At 51.4% G+C, this 19555-nt stretch overlaps 1 protein-coding gene across 2 annotated transcripts; it reads left to right on the forward strand.

The window, feature by feature from the left end:
* Nucleotides 1-1386: 1386 nt before the first annotated feature.
* Nucleotides 1387-14714, forward strand: Ghitm (growth hormone inducible transmembrane protein). Of its 2 annotated transcripts, none has more exons than XM_003466086.5 (9): nucleotides 1387-1541; nucleotides 3154-3320; nucleotides 4266-4365; nucleotides 5642-5753; nucleotides 6149-6290; nucleotides 9095-9203; nucleotides 10956-11144; nucleotides 11636-11807; nucleotides 13278-14714. In XM_003466086.5, the coding sequence occupies exons 2-9, from the start codon at nucleotides 3189-3191 to the stop codon at nucleotides 13360-13362; spliced, it is 1041 nt and encodes a 346-aa protein (XP_003466134.1). In that variant the 5' UTR covers nucleotides 1387-1541; nucleotides 3154-3188; the 3' UTR covers nucleotides 13363-14714. The 2 variants fall into 2 exon arrangements, with proteins under 2 accessions (XP_003466134.1, XP_005002117.1); XM_005002060.4 differs by lacking the exon at nucleotides 1387-1541 and adding an exon at nucleotides 1794-1981.
* Nucleotides 14715-19555: the final 4841 nt, after the last annotated feature.

Here is a 19555-nt window from a genome sequence, read left to right on the forward strand (position 1 = left end):
TAGGCCAGAAGTACAAAGACACAGACCTACTAATACCTTTTAAGGAAGATTATTCTGCAAAGTAAAATGAAAGAAATCAAAATAAAGTGGAAGCTAAATTAACAGCTAAACAAAAGCCAGGCATGGTGGCACGTACCTCTAGTCCCACCATCTGGAAGGCTGAGGCAAGAGGATTGCTGTGAGTTCAAGGCCAGCATGGGTTACATAGTGAGACCCTGTCTCAAAACAAACAAACAAACAAATAAACAAAAAAGCTACACAAAAGCAAAAAGAAACACAGGGCTGGGCATGGTAGCGCATGCCTGAAATCCCAGGGAGGCTGAGAGAGAAGGATCACTGAAAATTCAAGGACAATTTGTGCTACATGGTGAGTTCAAGGTCAGCCTGGACTATATAACTCCACACTGACTCATAAAGAAACAGAAGGGGAAAAATGTTAGCAGAAGATGCTGGAATGAAATCTCTAAAAGACTGACTACTTTATCAAGTTTTCAGGCGGCTTAATCAGACCCATAGAGAAGATCTGCACATTCTTTTTTATGGATCATGATGAAATAAAATGGATGGATTTCATCAGAGAGGCCAAAGAGGGAATGATTCTACTTAAAGAAAAAGCCAAAACAGTGCTGGATAGAGCCAAAGACGTAAATAATGATAAGATACAGTTAAAACACAACCAAGTGCCATGAAAAATACTAGAAAGATAGGGAGAAGAAAAAAAAGGTTTCAAAAAAAACCAAAATCAACAAGAATCCGTAATCAAAAGTCACACATTTAAAGAAAAGGAACGCTGCCCAGGCTGGGTCAGCTAAAGACAAAATACGGTTTGAGGATCAGAAAACAACATTTGCTGGTGATGAACACGGGGCAGCTAGCTGAGAGAGAAGAGAAGCCAAAGCCTGCATCAAAGCACAGAACATGGTGCCCGAGACCAGTAGTTCAGTAAGCAATTTAATTCCCTTTAGGTCTTAAACTGACTTTTTGTCTTTGGAGGCTCTTCAAAAGAAAACTGAATCAGGTTCAACTCAGTGTCCACCTACAAAAAAAGACAATTTTGTTGTTTTAACTTTTTGTTATCCAAACACATTTTTTAAACAAATAAGTTGTTTGCCTTCAGATGACTCAAATATCAAAAGAAATATTACCCCACCAAATTGCTTTTGTAATATTAGAGTGTATTAGTATGAAAAAATAAATATGTATTATATAGGAAATAAAACGTTTTATTTAAATAAAATAAAACGGGCAGACGACTTCATAGCCCACATCCAAAATGGACGCGGATTATGATGCTTCCGACCACAATCCCCCACTGGTCCCGCCCACCAGACCGGAAGCTCCTCCCCTGCGGTGTCCGCGTTTCCGGCAGAAACCCGCTCTGGATTGGCTGTTTGGACTATTTACCTCCTACCGGAAGTTACGTCACGGAAGCGCGCGCAGCAGCCTTAAGAGGGAAGCGGGTGGAAGGTCAGCTTGTTGGCGCCGAAGTGTTCCGCGGACCCGGAAGGGGAACTGGGAGCTGGAGGTGACCGGGAGCTAAGGTACTTCTCCGGGGGCTCCGATGCGACAGCGCGTAGTGCTGACGGCCGGCTTGGTGGGGCCGCTGCGGTGGGCAGGGTGCAGCGGCGCGTTGGCTGCGTCACAGCCGGGCTGCGCGTCAGGGTCGCCGTCCGCGCGCGGGGTCGCGGTGGGGAGGGCGGCAGCTTGGGGCCGGGACAGACACCGGGCCTCGCCCTTGCTGGCCGCCGCCTGCTGGGCGGCGAGGTGCCCGCGCTGCTCCGTGCTCCCCGAAGCCGCCGGCTTCCGCGAGGGCCGGCAGTGCCCCGCAGGGGTATCGAGGGCGTCGTTCCCGAGAGCAGGGCGCGCCCGGGCGGTCACCTCTAGCGCGTGGAAACTCCCCTCTGCAGCCGGAGCGGAGCGGTGCCGAGCTGAGCGACCTCTGCCCCAGCTCCGTGTCGGTGCCGGGGAGGTGACTGCCGAGGTGATGTAATGGCATGAAAGTGCTGGGACGGTTCGGTGTTTCCCCCAAAGAATGCATATCCATAGCAGCTGCAGCAGAGTTGAATGTTTAAGAAACGTTAACTTAAATTAGGGGCCAAGACGCATATTCCGCGTCCCGTTTTTAAAGGTAAAATCACTAGAAAGAGCGAAGGACCGAGGCGATTACATTTTGTTAGTCTTAGACGGTTTCAAAGGATAGACACTGAGAGCTGGCGCTGTAACCTGATCACTGTTCTGATCGTTTTTCTTTGTTACAAGTGGGAAAAATGAGACACAGGTGGTCACTTGCCTAAGATTCACGGCAGATTATCGGTGGCCGAGCCGGCTTACGCTTGTCATCTCATTCTTACCTGACAGTCGTCTGTGTGCTGCCGAAGGACCTGCGACTCCGTTTTGGCTGTCCACGGATCTGGAATCCTTCACACTCAGCTGAACATGCTTTTCTGTTAAAATCACCACCGAGGGAGTGCGGGTTAACCTGAGGGAAACCTGACCGACAGCCGAGTTTACTTGGAAAGCGAGGCTGACCTTTATGTAGCTGTAGAAAGGCATATGCCCTAGGTTTGCTTAATTCGAGTGACCTGTTTGGCTTGAGTTTGTCCTTTAGCCTTGTAATATAATACGACCTCAAAGAGTTACTCATCTCAGCCCTAGATGACAGTTTTCCTGTGCTCAGAAGTTACACAGATCTGCTTTAAGGCTTCCCGTTCAATGCTGGTATAAAGCTACATTTTTAAAAGCAGTCGCAGCCCCTGTAGTCACTGTTTCGATGACAACATTGGCTCTGTGTCCCATATGACTTGTGGATTCATGCATGTTGGTCTGACTGATTAAACCTAATTTGGTGCTCCATTCCAAACTGGGCTCTGTGGAGCCGGATTCTTGAGTTGGAAGAGATCGGTGGAGGAGTCATTGTTGAATAGGTTGTTAACCTTTTTCAGGAGAGGGGACGGTCTCACTGCAGTTCGTGCTGGCCTCAGTTCACGGATCCTCTTGTCGCAGCCTCCTGAGTGGTGGGATTACAGATGTGTGCCGCCACGCCCAGCTATTATTTTTTTTTTAACAAAAGACAAATTTTTTTTCCTAGTGTACTTCTCTGGGTACGTTGCTTAATTAATACCATTTTTGTTTTCTATTTGTGTTTCTAACTAGCATTTCAGATCTGTTGGGTGAATCAGTGCGTCACCATGCTGGCTGCAAGGCTCGTGTGTCTGCGGACACTACCCTCTAGGGTTTTCCACCCAGCATTCACCAAGGCCACCTCCCCCACCGTGAAGAATTCCACCAAGAAGCATCAATGGCTCTTAACACCCAGCAGGGTAAAGGCCGGCTGTCTGTGTTTCTTTACTCCTGAGGACCGATTGGAGGGTTGGGTTGGGTTGGTGTGAGCAGAGTGTAGCCTTCCCTGCCTTGAGGGCTAACACAGTGTAGTGAAGCAATTATCAGTAACAGTGACATCAGAAATGTCGTCAGCCCTCTTCTCCCACCAATTCTATAGCATTCTGGATCCTGGTTATCCTGTATGAAAAAGAAAAGGATTCCTGTAACTTTTCCATTGCTACAGGCTCTTAGGACTTCTCACTCACAAAGTGAGTGCTGTGGTACAGACAGGAGAAAAATCAGGGGTCAGGCCTACAATCAGGTGCTTAAAAGGACCCGGAGATTTTACAAGTGCCTCTTTAATGAGTTATTAAGGATAATAATTCAGTACTTGTTGAAAATCATAAAATTTATAGGTTATAGACGCCCTTTTCCTTTTACAGTATATCACTGCTCTAGCGTTTAAAGGAATGGAGAAGGTTTGAAGTGTGAGAGAATTAAGGAGAATACACAATTTTCTCCCCATTAAATTAACTGTTAGAGTGCTAAAAAGGCCTAGAGCCAGTCATCGTGGCTCCCCCTTTGCTTTGTCTTCAAGAGAGACCTTTTTTGAGCCCATTCTCTGGATAACAGAACATAGCTATTATTTAATAGAGTCTCATCTTGATATTTGGTTAGCATTAAAATACAATAATTTTAAGTATATAAGTAAAAATCTATGATTTAAAAGTATTCTGAAACTTAAATAGTTGAGTATGTTAATTGCATCATTTTGAAGATGCAAGGCAGGTAGGTCTATACTTTATGCTTTTAGTGACTTTTATACAGACATTACATTGTAAAAAGCACCATACTGCTTTAAACAGTTGGCTAGTGTAGAGATATGTTTTGTTATTAATGTAATTGTTTTGATGTCGACGGTCTGTCTTTGCACATATATCCAGGAATATGCCACCAGGTCAAGATTTGGAATCCGCCGGGGAAAAACTGCCCAAGAACTCAAAGAGGCAGCGATGGAACCATCAGTAGAAAAAGCATATAAAAGTAGGTGACAGACGTTTGTTTCTAACCCCAAGTCCATGATGTGTTTTGGGGGTGTAGCTCAGAGGCTTCAGCACCTGCCTGGCATGTGTAAGATCCTGAGTTTGATTCCCTGTACCAGAATAAATAAATGAGTCTCCATGGGCAGCCTCCTGAAGTATACAGAGTTATACCTATCAGTATTTTCTGGGAAGATAAAGGGCCATATTACCATTCGGGATCTGATGACCTCAGAGAGATGGGTATTTTGCCATGGGTTTGGTTTTACTTCACATTTTTAGGGGGAAAAAAAAAAGATTATTACCATACCATGACCCAAAAGGTATAAGGCATTTAAGGAAGTTCAGTTGAAAGCGTAGAGAATCTTCACTCAGGTGTGTTACGCTTGGCCACATCTCAAGTCAGTGGGTTTGAGGCATAGTTTGAATTCCAGCTTTGCATGTTCAAAACTAGATTATTGATCTTCTGACATCTAAACAAGAATACAAGTGTTTCCTAACAGTCTTAATGTCAGTGTATTACAGAGGTTGCCCTAACCAGGAACCCTCAGAACCGTTGTTTCTGATTAGTAGGTTAGCCCTAGAAGACAAATCCTAGATTATATAGCAGTAGCATAGTTAATATTCTTGATCAGCCAACTTAGAAAGCAACGTGCCCTTCATGAGCATCGATTTCCATCAAGGAGGAGTTGCAGCCGGGCACGGTGGCATATGCGTGTAATTCCAGCCCTGAGGAGGCTGAGGCAGGTTTGAGGCCAGGCTGAACTACGTAGTGGTCCCTGTTTCACAAAACCCCTACCACAAAGAGAGAGTGAGTAGCCGGCAGGGTGCCTGTTCTGTGAACCAGCGCGCCGTCTCCCTCAGTTCTGCTGCGTAGGTCCCCATCACATCTCTTCTTGTCCTCTTGACCCCATGTGAAGCCACATCTTTGTAATGCCACCGTAGACCCAGTGGGGGGCTGTTGAGATTTCCCTTACTTTACTGAGAGCTGCAAACCCTGTAATGAAACAGTGGAGAGCCCAGGTCACACGCACACCTGCAGACGCGCTGTTGCTGAATGAGGTGCAAGGTTAATCAGGTCTGCTTTATGCAGTGGACATTTCACCTTTGTGGGAACGTCCTTCTCTCCTAACTTTGAGGACATCTGTGTCGCCACATTGTATTAATGGCTATAAGGAAGAAACAGGGCTACGACTTGTCCTCTTGCAAACGTTTGAAGCCTCACCCTGCACTTGGAGACGTGATGTAGTAATGTTGTGTGTTTCTCCCGTGTTCTGCAGTTGAACAGCTAGGAAAATGCTTCCTTGCCGGAGGGGCTGCCGTGGGTCTTGGAGCGTTGTGCTACTACGGCTTGGGCATGTCGAATGAGATAGGGGCCATTGAAAAGGCTGTGTAAGTAAACTGTTCCAAAAATGTAAAGCCTTCCTTACTATACAAGTCGTGTTTTTCTCATCATTTAGTTTTCAGTCAGTGTTGAAGTATTTTGCATCTAGGCTTATCTGTTTGTGCACATGAGTATTTCTCGGCATGTATTTTTTCAAACCTATATACACATCTTTTACTGAGATGTTACACATTTGAACAACGAGAAAGTACGTTACTTTTAGTATAAGCCAAGTGCTTGTTTATTTAGTCCTTATGGTGACTCAAGGGTGCTTCCCAGTAATCTAACTGAATAAGGTGAGGACCACTGAAGGGATATCACTGCCAGGGCGTCTAGCTAGTGAACGAAGCAGCCGGTGTCACATCCGTGACACTGCTCACTGACCGCCTTGTATCTGTTCCAGAGTCTGGCCTCAGTATGTGAAGGACAGGATCCACTCCACCTACATGTACTTGGCAGGCAGTGTGGGCTTCACAGCTCTGTCTGCCTTGGCAGTAGCCAGAAGCCCTGTTCTCATGAACTTCATGATGAGAGGCTCGTTGGTGGTAAGCAAGCTGGTCTTCATTTCCCTTTGCCAGCTGAAGATCAAAAGATCCGGTGACATATGGGGGTACTAAATGGAAGATACTAAGTTGAATATGTTTTCGTTCAATGGATCATGTGAATTAGTGTGATCGTAAGAGCTGAGCAGAGGAGAAAACATATTCTCAGTCAGCTAAGCTAATACTTACTGAATTCCTTTTTTTTTTTTTTTTGTTTTTGGGGGTTTTTTTTTGTCTTTTGAGACAGGGTCTCGCTGTGCAGTTCATGCTGGTCTTGGGCTCAGTTATAGCCTAGGCCTCCTGCCTCAGCCTCCCTAGTGCTGGGATTACAGGCATAAGCCACCGCACCCGGCCTGAATTCAGTTCTTTATTGAATGTATATTTCAGTATAGGACAAAGGAATTGTAAATCAAACTTGCAGGATTGTTCTTCAATACAGAAAATGGCAAGTAGGCTCTATTATATAGCAGTTTCCTCAATATTAAAGCAAATTCAGAAACATCTTAAAGATCAGTGGAAACTACTAGTCAAAATGCCCACGCAGTCTGCTTTGAGGTAGACTGACACTGCCACTCCTAAGTTACTCCTGAGTTGTTTGGCCTTAAATAAGATTTTATATTCGATGAATATTTACTCAGCACTTATTTTGCTAGATACCAAAATAGGATTTCAGATGTGGGCCCTATTTTTCTGCAGATAGAAGAGATGAATTGGGAATATTGGTACAGGATACACAGTCGGTTTGGATTTCATAGAAAATCGTTATCTTCAAATGTTTCACCTTTAAAATGTTCCTTGAAATTTTTAATTTCTCTGTAATATTTTCTAGTTTGCTGCATGTAGGTCTTGTAAATGTTGCAGTGCGATTTACCACTATTTATATACTCTCACAAGAAGACCAGAGCAGTCCTGTTCTGCTGCGCGGCTTGGCAGGGGGAGGAGGTAGAAGCCCTCATCGGGAAGGGGGCTTGCGGGGGTCAGAGCACAGTTTCAGTACGTGAGGTCTGGAGCTGGCAGGAGCCGTGACCAGGGAGGGTGTGCAGGGTTTCCAGCTGGGGCGAGTACCAAGGTCATCAGGGCCTGGGCAGAGCCCGCAGCAGCATTTGTGTCTAAACACTGAGGCCGGTGTGGAGGAGACACGGCAGGTGTGCATTATGCCTTCGCGAGACCTGAAATGGGGACCATCGGGTTGAACTGTAGCAGCGGATGAGGAGTGGAGCTCGGAGAGGTGTAGGGCCTTCATGATGTCCCCTCCTGAGGGCCCAGATCCCTGACACCTCCGGTACGTTCTCCTCCACAGCCGCACGGCTGTCTGAACGTATGTTTGGAGACAGAGTTTCACTGTGTCATTTAGGCTGGCCCTGAACCTGCTTTGTAGCCCAGACTGGCCTCGAACTCTCAGAAATCCTCTCACCTCAGTCTCGCAAGTGGTGGATCACAGGCGTGCGCCACCACACCCGGCTTGCCACTCCTGGAAGGAGCGGCTGGCGAGGAGGAGCGGGTGGACGGATGATCAAGGACTGTTCTCAGCACCGTGCAGAAGCTGAGAGACTTCGGGGCGTGCTCAGGGCCCTGCTCGTTAAGTGCAGCTGGAGCAGGGTGGGAAACGTAAAAAGCGGGTAGACTGTTGGGGACAGCCGGAAACACCTGACGGCCCTGCACACGCAGGCTGTATGGAGTGATGCTCCTGTTTCCGGCTGGACAGTGATGAAATGGAACCCAGTACGATTTTCTGCCTGGTGGGCTCTCTTGTCCTCTGCAAGGACAGCTGTTGTATTTTCCTGTGCTTGGCCTCCTGTCAGAGGTTGAGCATTCTGGGCCCGTGGGTCAGCGAGCGAGCAGGCCCAGGACTGTTGGCATCTGAAGATATTCACAGGTGTTAGGGGTTGCTGGCCACAGTGTCCTGCCTTTTGATTTGATCAAAGGCGTCAGGTTTGCATTTCTCCAAGGTGCACTGTCCCCGTCTTCCTTCCACGATGCTCCTTGCTTTTTCGAGGTGTGGGGGTCGAGGCAGGGTTTCTCCAGGATGCTCTGCAGTCCCGGCCAGCCAGTGTCCTGTGGTCCTCCTGCCCATCCTCCCATGCATCCCACATCTGGCTGTATTATTTCTCTGTCTGCACAAGGAATGTTTGTGATAACAATGGAAATCTCAGATACACGAAAGGCCGTAAATCTGGGCAGGTGGAAGCGTGGACTCTTGTCTTTTCCTATTTTTTATGTGCTGTAGTATTTACCTTCTGTTTTTCTGCTTTGCATGCAGCAAACAAGGAATTCAGGCAGTGTAGTGTGTGTGTGTGTGTCTATAACTAGTAGACCATCGCTGACTTAAATGCTGCATGTGTTAAACTAAAATACGTCTTTGATCAGTAAGTGGTGTGGCACATGGCAATGATTGCCAGCACTTGGGGAGGCCGAGACAGGAGGGTCAGGAGTCCAGGCCCAGCCTCGACAAGACCCTGTCTCAGAATAAAACTTTAAAAAGGGCTGGGGATGTGGCTCAGGTGAGCCCTGGATTCCATCCTTGGTACTACGAGCAGTCTTAGTACCAGCCTGGAATTCTGACAGACCTCTCAGACAAGAAGAAAATGGTTAAAAGATGCTGTTGCCCAGGGCGCGCTCCACTCCTGTCCTGGGGCCATCTGCCGCCCTGGCAGCTGACAGCCCAGACTGAAACCCAGCGCCTGCAGTGTGCTAGACAGGCAGGACTCCTGTCCTGGTCTTCATCTTTTCAAGCTGATGAGACGCGCCGGATCGTCCTGCTTTGCCTTTGTGTGAAGATCCCCTTTTCTTCCTAATGTGTCTTTCAGACAGTCGGTGCAACTTTTGTAGCCATGATTGGAGCTGGAATGCTGGTGCAGTCCATACCCTACGAGCAGCAGCCAGGCCCGAAGCATCTCGCCTGGTTGCTCCATTCCGGTATGTTCTGTCTGTCGTGAGGCAGCTCCCGGAGCTGCCCATCTTAAGTGACTCCTGACGAGTGTCAACAGTTTCCCACGGTAGTCGCTAGTGGCTTTACTGTCAGACCTTCCCTTTGAAAGATTGATCCCACGAGCACACATGTCCTGAAAAAGCACACTTGGTCTTCCCGTGATGGTGTAGTGAGTAGAGACTGGCCTGGGTGTTTTGTCCGATGCCAGGAGGATACTGGGTCTGCTCTGGGTCACTTGAGAGTTGCTTTGGCCTGGTGGCTTCAGAAAAAGCAAAAACTTTAAGTTGCTAAAAACGTGTTGCCTGTTGCAGAATTCATGGGAGTCCCGACAGCAGTGTCCTAGGTAGAATTCTTTTTCTAGTATCTTTCTTAGAGTAGCGTGTATTTTAAGTCAGTCATCCTCCCTAAACAGTGAAAAAAGAAAACGAGAAAAACCCAGCCTGACAGAATAAGGAAGCCAGTCAAACAGTGGTAAAGTGACAGAACTCCTCCGGTGTCCTCCGTTCTGGGGTGGTGTCCCGGCGGCCCCTAGAAGTGTGCTGGGTCATCCCCCAGGCCTCAGTGGGGTTTGCACTGGGGTGGGACCGATCACGTCCTCTGGAGGGGCTGGGATCGGTCTTCAGGCAGGCAGGATTCTCTGTCCACTTCTCCTCGCAGTGGTTGCTTCTCTGTGCTCTTCTTGTAGCGGTGCTCCCCACGCAGGGAATGCCCAGGGTCCCCCCGGACTGACTCCTCCCCATGCGGGTCATGGGCGGGGCCGGGGAATGCCTTGGCCAGGCCGCTCTGCTGGCTCAGCCCCGGGCCAGCCTCCCAGTCCCGTTCAGGGCTGGGGCTGGGTTTTGGTGGCCACTGCAGTGGGATCTAGTTGTCCCCGGCTTCTGGCCCTTAGCAGACTCCCCATCTGCACCCACTTGGGACAGACTGCTGTGATTGCGTGATCCTCTCCTTCCCCTCGGGGCCTTGGCAGGGACAGGGAAGCTACCCGGGACCGCTCTGCTGCTGGAGCCCGCCCCGCAGCGGCGTCCCTGCCTGCCCGCCTCTGTCCTGCGCGTGTGCTAGAGCGCAGTGCCCCAACCCCGGCTCGTGTTCTCCACCCTGCTGCCACTGCGTGCCAGCCAGTCCTGCCTGGCGCGTGCCATGCAGGGCTGTGGCGCTCAGCTCATGCAGTCCAGGGGCCTGGTTACTGCTCTGGGAGTGTCCCGTCTGCTCCAGGAAGGCACTAACACCGCAGACGTGGGTGCAGGGGCCTCGGCACCTGCCCCTGGGTGTGTTCCAGCGAGATAACTTGTGCTGCTTCGAGCTGACAGCAGCTCCTCCCAAGCTGTTTCTCCCGATTACTTCGCCTACAAAGTATATCAGCTAAAATTAAGTTCCTGAGCTGCCACGGTGTTCCTGTCACAGCAGCACCAGTGTCTGGTAGGAGCCCCGCGTTTCCAGGTGGCCCTCATCTGTTCTTCCTCTCACTTTATCCTGTGGGCAGCCGTAGGTTTGAGTGTCTTTTAAGCGTTTTTATGTGGATTCTTATGTGCTGTGAAAACATGAAATTTCAGTTGGAGAAAATGCAGGTTGGTGAGTTAGGGCCATGGGCCAGGAGTGTGTTAGTGGAGCCACAGGTCAGCTTGTGAAGTCAGGATGCAGTGTCACCCAGAGGGAAGGCGTCCTGGGATGGCCTGGCACAGCAGTGTTGGAGGTGGTGGTTATTTCCCAGCGCTAACCGAGCCTGTGCCCTCCTTCCCCAGGTGTGATGGGAGCGGTGGTGGCGCCTCTAACCATCCTGGGCGGCCCCCTCCTTGTCAGAGCGGCGTGGTACACGGCCGGCATCGTGGGCGGCCTGTCCACCGTGGCCATGTGCGCGCCCAGTGAGAAGTTCCTGAACATGGGCGCGCCCCTGGGCGTGGGCCTGGGCCTCGTCTTCGCCGCCTCGCTGGGTAAGCCACTGCGCCTGAGGTCCTCAAGTGGGCACCTTAGTTCTCTGAGAGTCCCGTTTGAGGATGTCTGAGACAGGCATGCCGATTCGGTGGCCTTTGACCTCTTGTGAACCTTAATCTTGGCGTGCGGCTTCGCAGACACGTCTAAAACGGTCTGGAGAACGCACACTGAGGTGGTGCAAGGGCCTGCCTGTAACTCGGGGTGCCTGCACCCGCTCTGAGCTGCTGTAAGATCATAGGATCGGGGCCCAGCCCTCAGGTGTCCCATCCACATGGGGCACCGTGAGACTTGGGGCTTTGTTTTTGAAATAGGATTTCACTACGTAGTTCAGGTGGACCTGAACTCACAGCAGTCCTCCTGCCTCGGCCTCCCCAGTGCTGAGATTGCAGGCATGCTTCACTGTGCCCAGCCCGAAGAGGGGTCTAGGCAGTGTAAATTACAACCCTAGAAGAAGACCCCGAATCTTACACCTCCCTGACTCTGACTCCAGGCTCGATGTTCATCCCGCCCACCACCGTGGCCGGCTCCGCTCTGTACACGGTGGCCGTGTACGGCGGGCTAGCGCTATTCAGCATGTTCCTTCTGCACGACACTCAGAAAGTCATCAAGCGCGCGGAGATCACGCCGGTGTACGGAGCCCAGAAGTTCGACCCCATCAATTCGTAAGTGGCCTTTCCCCTCTGCCCCTGGTGTGAGCACACCCGTTAGCTGCCACAGGCGGGCAGCTCACGGCAGCAGGCGTTCGCTGGCTTCCGGTTCTGGAGCCCGGAAGTGCGGTACCTTCCTCTTCTCTCTGCGCCATCTGCGACAGTCCACGGTGTGCCCCGTAGTGCAGGTGGCAGTCCAGCCCTGCCTGGCTCCCTGTGCGTCTGGCCGGCTTCTCTCCATTGGGGCGGGGAGGGGGCAGGGTCTCACTAGCTAGTGCAGGCAGGCCTCCAACTCAGGGCAACCTCCTGCCTCAGCCTCCACGTGCTGGGGTTACGGGCGTGTGCCACCCTATCCAGCTTCCTCTCATTTTTTTGTAAGGCCACCAGTAGCCCTGGACTAAAGGCCCACTGTGACCTCATTTTCAAAAATCCTACCTTAGATAAAGTCACATTCCCAGGTGCCGGTTAGGGCTGCACACATGCTCATGGGGACACACGTCAGCCTCCAGCTGTGGCTTTGTTGGATTTTACTGTTTTGTTCCGGTGCAGTTTGATCGGTTCTCTTGCTTTAGTGTACTATATACTTATATATCCCGAAAAACCTCTGATAATATTACAACTAAGTAAAACATTGAAGGATTTACTCACTTAAGTACTGTAGTATTTATTGGAAAATATGCGTAATTGACTGAACTTTTAAAAGGTAAAAAGTCATTTCTAAAAATTAGAAACTTTTCAGTATAAATACTGCTCCTTACAAATACTCAGTTTTAATTGGCATTCAGTAGTTTCTCCTGTAGGATTTTACCAAAATTATTTTGTTGAAAACTTTTTAGCGTTTCGTAATACTGCCACATTTTAAAGCAATTTATTTTTCTTGACCTAAAAATAAAACCCAATGTTACGGCTTGAAAAATGTCACTCTAAAGCTTAGATCTGTAGCACTTTCCTTTAGCAAACTGGTACCTTATACATTGAAACCCCAGACTGTGTCTGTCTGGTTTGTCTTGACTGTCACCCAGGGGTTCTTTAAGTTTTGTTGTTTTTTTGCAAGATACCATACTTAGTGTCAGAGAACAAAACAACACTTTTTTTTTTTTTTTTTTTTTGTCTTTTTCCTTTTTATTGGTACTGGGGATCGAACTCACGACCGCCTGCTTGCAAGGCAGGCACTTATGCCACTGAGCCAAATCCCCAGCCCCCAAAACAATACTTTTAAAAAGTGCTCTTCATCTGGCAAGCTCGAGGTCATGAGTTCGATCACCAGTACCCGCCAAAAGAAAAGTTTAAAAAAAAAAAAAACTGTTCTTCAAATTGAAGAGATCCATGCACAAAGAGGAGAAAGTTGGCCCTTGGGATTTCCTCCATCGGCAGCGGAGCGGTCACTTTAACTTGCGTTCCGATGGCCAGGGCAGGTCACCAGGAGGCCTGGCTGTCATCGCTGTTGGGGTGCAGCACAGATAAGGTGATCGCTTTCTTTCCTAGGATGCTGGCGATCTACATGGATGTGTTAAACATATTCATGCGAGTGGCCACCATGCTGGCAGCGGGCGGCAACAGGAAGAAGTGAGCCCCGCACCGGCCTGGGCCACGCCGCGCGCCTCGTTCAGCAGGCGATGTCGGTGGCACTCTGGTGAAGCAGCCCTGCTGAGGTGTGGCGGAGGAGGAGGCCGTGTCGGACGGCTCAGTGTTCAGGAACGTGACCCCGAGGTCTGCTCTTTTAGAGAATAAATTCCACAGTTCTCTTCCAAATAAGCACATAAATACTTCCAACTCTCATATCTGAGTAATTTTAAGACACTTTGTTGAACAAATACAAAAACTAAAGTTTATGTTAGGAGGACATGTATTTTACCTAATTTTGAGTTTACTAGAGTAAGTGAAATTTAGCATATGTGTGTGTGCCTGTGTCATTTTGGGGCACACTGTTTTTGGGGGTTTTTGTTTGTTTTTGAGAGATGTCTCTGTGTAGTTCAGGCTGGCCTTGAACTCACTGTGCAGCTCAGGCTGGCCTGCACTCAGGCCAGGAACTGAGGCCGTCCTCCTGCCTCAGCCTCCGAGTGCTGAGGTTACAGACACGCACCACCACGTTGGACTGGGACGCTAAACACTGGAGTGATGCTGCAAGTGATGTCCAGGCTGTGGCACAGAGACCAGAGTAGGCTCCCGCACCACTGTCCCCGCTCTCGGGCTCTAGCACACCCCAGACTGGTGAGGCCTGTTTTTGTGCTTGCCTTTGGATGGAGCCGGGCTCCTCCCCTGCTCTGCAGCTGGGTGCTGTCTCCACGGAGCTGCGTCGGGATGCTGCCGAGTGTCTGTCACCTTGGCTGTCCCCAGTGGGATCGTGTCTGTGAGTTTTCCTTCGGCTTCTCTAAAGCAGCAGATCCCTGAACATCTCTAAGTCAACTGTTCAAAACACGACATTTGCTGCTTTTTACAGTACACAAGCAGCATGCTTACAGCCACCAGGATTTGTGGCAGCAGTGCTGAGGTCTGATTGAATATGTGCCGACTTTTTTCAGCTCTTCAGTCTTGATGTCATTAGAAAAACCTGCCGTGGCATACACCAGGGATTTTTATCAAAGCAGCTTTTCTCCTAAGCTGCTGGACTCGCCTTCCGTCTTAGGTGAAGCACTGTAAAGCAAAGCTAGCCGCCTGAAAAAGTGGATCCGAAGTGGGGTGGGGAGAGTGCGCCAAAGTTTGCCCAGCAGTTTTCTTTGTGTCCTGCGTGGACCATGACGGCACACTTCTCAGTGCTTGAACACAGAACCAGAAGGATTCAGTGGTGGGAAGAAGTCTGTACGATTGCTTAGATGATGGGTACATTTGGTAAGTATTTATTGCAGAAATCGGGAAATGACTTTTAACCATCTCATAGTGCGTAGAATGCATACTTGTGAAACAATAAAGCTTCTGCCCGAGTGGGACTGGCCTGCTTATCCCAGCGGAGCTGAGCTGAGCTCACACGGTTTGCACAGGGTCTGTTGAAGGCTCCTGTGTGTGGCAGTGGAGCACGGTCCGTGCTCCTCCCGCTGAAGTGCGGGCACTAACGCGGCCGCCTCACAAGGTTCCGGGGACCTGTGGGGCCCTAATAGCTGGGGGTTAGCTTCTCAGGCGGGTTTGGTGTTCTCCGTCCCAGCCTCCACCCGGTGTTAAGGGTTCCGGGCTCTGCTGTCTCTGATCACAGTCCAGGCTGGTGCCACACATCACAGCGGAACCAGAACCGGTGTCATGAGCGGGGGTTCCAGGCAAAGGTCCATGGAGCAGAACCAAGGTGTTAAGCTGAAGGACAGTACCTCTTGTAGGCCTCACTCACTTTCCCTGACTGCTAGGACAGCAAAGACCACACAAAACAGGCAGCTGAGCAGGAATGTGTGATTGAGACCCCGGAGTAGCGCTCTCCGGGAAGGGGCTGCTACTCGCGAGCCCAGGACGGCCGCCTCCTTTCCTGTCCCCCTTCCTCACAGCCTCCGGAAGGTGAAGAGCTGTGGGGGGCAGAAAGGAAGGCCATCGTATTCTGTCCTGTCCTGTTCCGTTTGCTCACCCACTGGCCACAGTGTCTGGGGCCGCTGGAGACCCTTGGCTGGGGGTGCACGGTGGGCGTCGGACAGGAGCTCAGAGGAGGGCACCCCGGCAGAAACCACAGGAGGGGCATGCCCTCCGGGGCCTCTCGAGGTGAGCTTCCGCCAGCTGCTTCCCCAAAGTAGAGCAGCGGCCCACGCCATGATGCTAGCGTCAGTGGGAAGCGGAGTGGTGGGGAACAAGTGGGCATCTGAGGCACCGCCGCCCATAAGTTTTTAAAGGGAATCCGTGGAGAGAACGTCAGGGTCACTGCAGCACTTGACATCTCTAGGTTGGGGAACCAGCAGACGCGCTGGTTCCGGAACGCGCACAGAACCCTGTAACCACCCTCAGCAAACTAAAAGTCCACCGAGCACACGTGCACGCAGGCCCAGCTGTCCTGGCGCTGGCGGGTACAGGCTGAGGGAAACCAGGTGACTACCTGGCCACCCAGGGAAGCCTGGCCGGGGCACACGGTCACACGGAGTCGAGGGTCCACCTCCAGCCTGCTCCGTCCCACCCTCCCGCTGCAGCACTCCTGTGCTCTACTCTCCAGTTTCTGCGCCAAGACCCACACTTGGGGCTCAGAGCTGTGTAGAAGGAACCTTTCCTCCTCCCCATGGGAGGGCAGTTCGATGGTGGTTTCCCCTGAAGCCCCAGCGTGGGCTGGAGGCGGGGCACTCTGCAGACTGGGTGAGATCCTCGGCCTGCATCCTGGGAACCTGAAATCCCCGTGCTGATGTATGAGCAGTGGCAGTGTTTAAATCAAATTATGGCTGGGCTGCAGAGACTGCCTGCCTGACAAGTGAGGTTGTGAGTTCGATTCCTGGCACCCAGAAAAAAAATCACTGCAGTAAAAAGACACATTGCCATGGATCCCTCAGGCTCACGCCCTCACTGTGAATGCTTCCTGCAGTCTGCTTTTTTTTTTCTTTCAATCTTGCTGCTTTGTGAAGCTGTCCTGAAGTCTCCCTGAGTGGCGTTTACAAGGAGCGATCAAAACCACAGGAAGGGCTGCTGCCTAGGACTGCCGGGTGGGTGGGAGGGCAGGTTCCTGCAAACCTTAGATCCTCCACCTCCCACAGTGGCGCCCAGAGAGCGGCTCCTCCCCAGAGTCGGGGTGAGGGGAAGAGTCAGCAACCTAAATCAGCAGAGGGCATTGAGGCAGGCGCAGCGGCCACTGAGGCCACCGAGCAGGACGCCGAGAGGAAGGGCCAGGAAGCGGCCAGGACGGCGGGTGAGGGTCTGCAGCCAGGGAAAGGATTCTGGGGACACTGCACCTTCCACTCCAGCTTCTTGACCTAAGCATCCTCTCATGCACCAGCCCTGTGGTCTACACACGCACAGAAGCCCGGGTGCAGAACAGCGCATCTGTGTGTCTGTCTATACGTCTGTCCCCGGGAGTGGACAGCATCTCGCATGGATTAACCCGGAAGACTGTAAGCCAGCCAGGCTAGGAGACAGAAGTCAGTGTCTGGAATCTGAAAAACTGGACTTGGAGAAGGGGGCAGGTTACAGCTGGGAGGAGAAAGTACGGTGGGGCGTGTTAATGAACTCAGTCATTTCACGCCGCATCCCTAATGCGAGACGCTGTGCACCGGGGTACTACTAACTTGTTATAAAATAACCTACATGAGCACGTGGTAAGCGACCTCTGCAGGACCGGGAGCAAAGCCTCGGCCACTGGGTTGCACTGGGCACCACTCCTTGCCACCCTGCACAGCAGACAGGAGCAGAGGTTCATGTTGACTGGCTTTGGTCGGTGGCTGGCTCCAGGGCAAACCCAGAGGAGGAGAGCCAGCTCGGCCAGGGCCCGGTGAGCCACTGCCAGTTAGGTGCTGCCTCCCGGTGAGCCACTGGGCTATGACCCTCAGCACAGTGGGGCCTTAGGTGGGGGGATTTGGGTCTGAGCCATAACACAGATGGATCAAAAATACCCTGACATTGAAAAAACAGTCTTGGAATAGTACTGACCTTTGGATTCGTGTTAAATACAACTTCACTAAAAGCTCAAGGTTAGGATAACCGCAAAGTGCACTAAAGTGTCTGTAACTCGAGACTATAATAAACCAGCACAATAAATGCTGGAGGTGACGAGAAGGAAGGAAAAGCTAAGTGCCCCACTTGGGGAAGGCGGCCCCGTAATAAGGAGAAACTGTTTCTGTCGGTAGCACAGTGGTTCAGGTATTACGCCGTCAGGAGCTGGGGCCCACAGAGCTGTGCTCTAGACCACGCTTCTAAACGGGGAGATCGTGGAGCACGGTGTTGGGAGAAAACAGGCCGGGAACCACGACCGCAGGCTCCAGGCAGAGCAGGCAAAGGCTGAGAAGCTGTTCCACCAGGGGTCAGACGCCCCACGGGTCTCCAGCACCCAGTGGAGTGGCCCTGGGAGGGAGACACAAAGCCAGTGGCAGGGTGATGATGGTGACATTCGGCCCTTCCTGGTGGGACTCCTAGGCCTCCAGCAGCTGTCCAGGTGAGGCAGGTTAGCCGCACACCCAAGAATGCAGTGGATGTCCAGGCCTGGAGTGGGGTAGACAAGAGGAAAATTCACAGCACCAGACACCCCCAGCTCCCCGAAGGGCCCTGGCCTGAGTGAGCAGCAGGTACCCGAGGCAGGCGAGGCCCAGCGCTGAAGCTCAGACTAACATGAGTTGGAGGCTGAGCTGTGCATCGGCTCCCCTGGAACTCAAGCTTTGGAGACAGGGAGCCCCCCCCATCCCTGGAGGGGGTCAATGCCAGCCACCGAGTTGGCACCTGCATCTGCAGTTTGCCAAGCACATGAAGGCAGGGGAGTGGCTCGGTCAGCTGGGGGGTCTGCAACAAACCAGGGGGAAGCCAGGGCTGCCAAGTGCAAAGCAGAGTGCGCAGGGTGGGGTGTTCCCACCGTGAGGGCTGGGACCCTGAGGCCACTTCCACGCTGCTCTTAGAAACAAATCAGGCTTGAGTCATGCTTCTTCCTTGTGAAATCCCCAGCGTCTTAGGTGTGTGTCTCAGGACATTTGCCCCCTCAGGAAAGCTGCCAGGAAAGTTTCCAGAATCATCTTTGGAAATCAAACTCCACGATTGGATTTTTTTTGTTACTATCAGAACAGCACATGATTAAAATTTAACAGGTGTTCTGTTAAGATGCTTCTCATTCTCAGCTCTCAGCTCAGTTTGAGATTCTGAGCATTCTAAGAGCTAGAGGTGTTTCTTCCCTTTTTAAAGTAAGAAACTGACAGCTCTCTTTGAAATGTTAAAAGCAGGTGAAAACCTGTGAACCGAAATCTCTGGAGGAGGGCAGGGCGGAGCCTGGAATTTAGCCTGAATAGCCTGGGCCTGGATTGCTTCACTGCTTTCCTGCGAGGATTCAGAAGCTGCTGGAGAGGCCGGATCTGAGGCTCCCGGTCCCTGGTGTGTGTGAGCCCGGGGCCCCACGCCCAGCAGCAGATGGAATTCCGACCCACACGGGAATCTTCTCCCTCTGAAAGGTGACCCCAAGGAAGCCTGCACACCTGCGAGTGGTTCTGCCCCAGCTGGGCAGCTGTATCCTGTAATGAAAGAAGCAAAACCCAGGTGCAATCCTCAAAGTCCATTTCTGGGTCCGTGGCCGAGTGGCTGAGGAGCCCTGGAAAGTTACCTAAGTCCTGCTTCCGCAGGCCGGGGGCCCAGGAGCCTGCATCTCCCAGAAGGTCTGCTCCTAATTAGTGCCTGCACCTGCTAAGCATTCAGTTCAGCAGCAGCCTCACCGCTCCCCCTCCGCCAGGCAGGTGGTTCTTTCCACCCCTCTGCCAGAATCAGCCGGAACCATCCCGATGCAAAGTGTCCCTGCCCAGCAGGTAACGGTGAGTGCCTGCTGCCCCAGGGACTCAGTGGCCACACTCCCAAATGACCCCAGATAGAAAAGACAAGAAGTAGTGATCCTTGAGGTAGACCAGACGTGTAATCCCAGACACCCTGGGATGCACGCTTAGCAAGCTTGGCTCAGTTAATCCAGGGAACAGTGGGGCGTTGCCAGCTGCACCCTACTCCAGCTGCCTCTACCTTCCACTCTGAGCACCAACCATGGTGCACACACCCACGTGCTCCCAGGATCTTCAAGGTCCCTGCCCTGCATGGCCTCGGGCCTGGGAGCACACCCTGCTAACAGAATCTGGCCCAGTGCTGCCCCGTGACTAACCCAGCAGGATAAATCCGGTTTCTTTGTGCAGGTTAGCAGT

Source organism: Cavia porcellus, unplaced genomic scaffold (genome assembly GCF_034190915.1).
Source record: "Cavia porcellus strain 051 isolate PalLab524CR breed Dunkin Hartley unplaced genomic scaffold, mCavPor4.1 scaffold_23, whole genome shotgun sequence".
Taxonomy (NCBI): domain Eukaryota; kingdom Metazoa; phylum Chordata; class Mammalia; order Rodentia; family Caviidae; genus Cavia; species Cavia porcellus.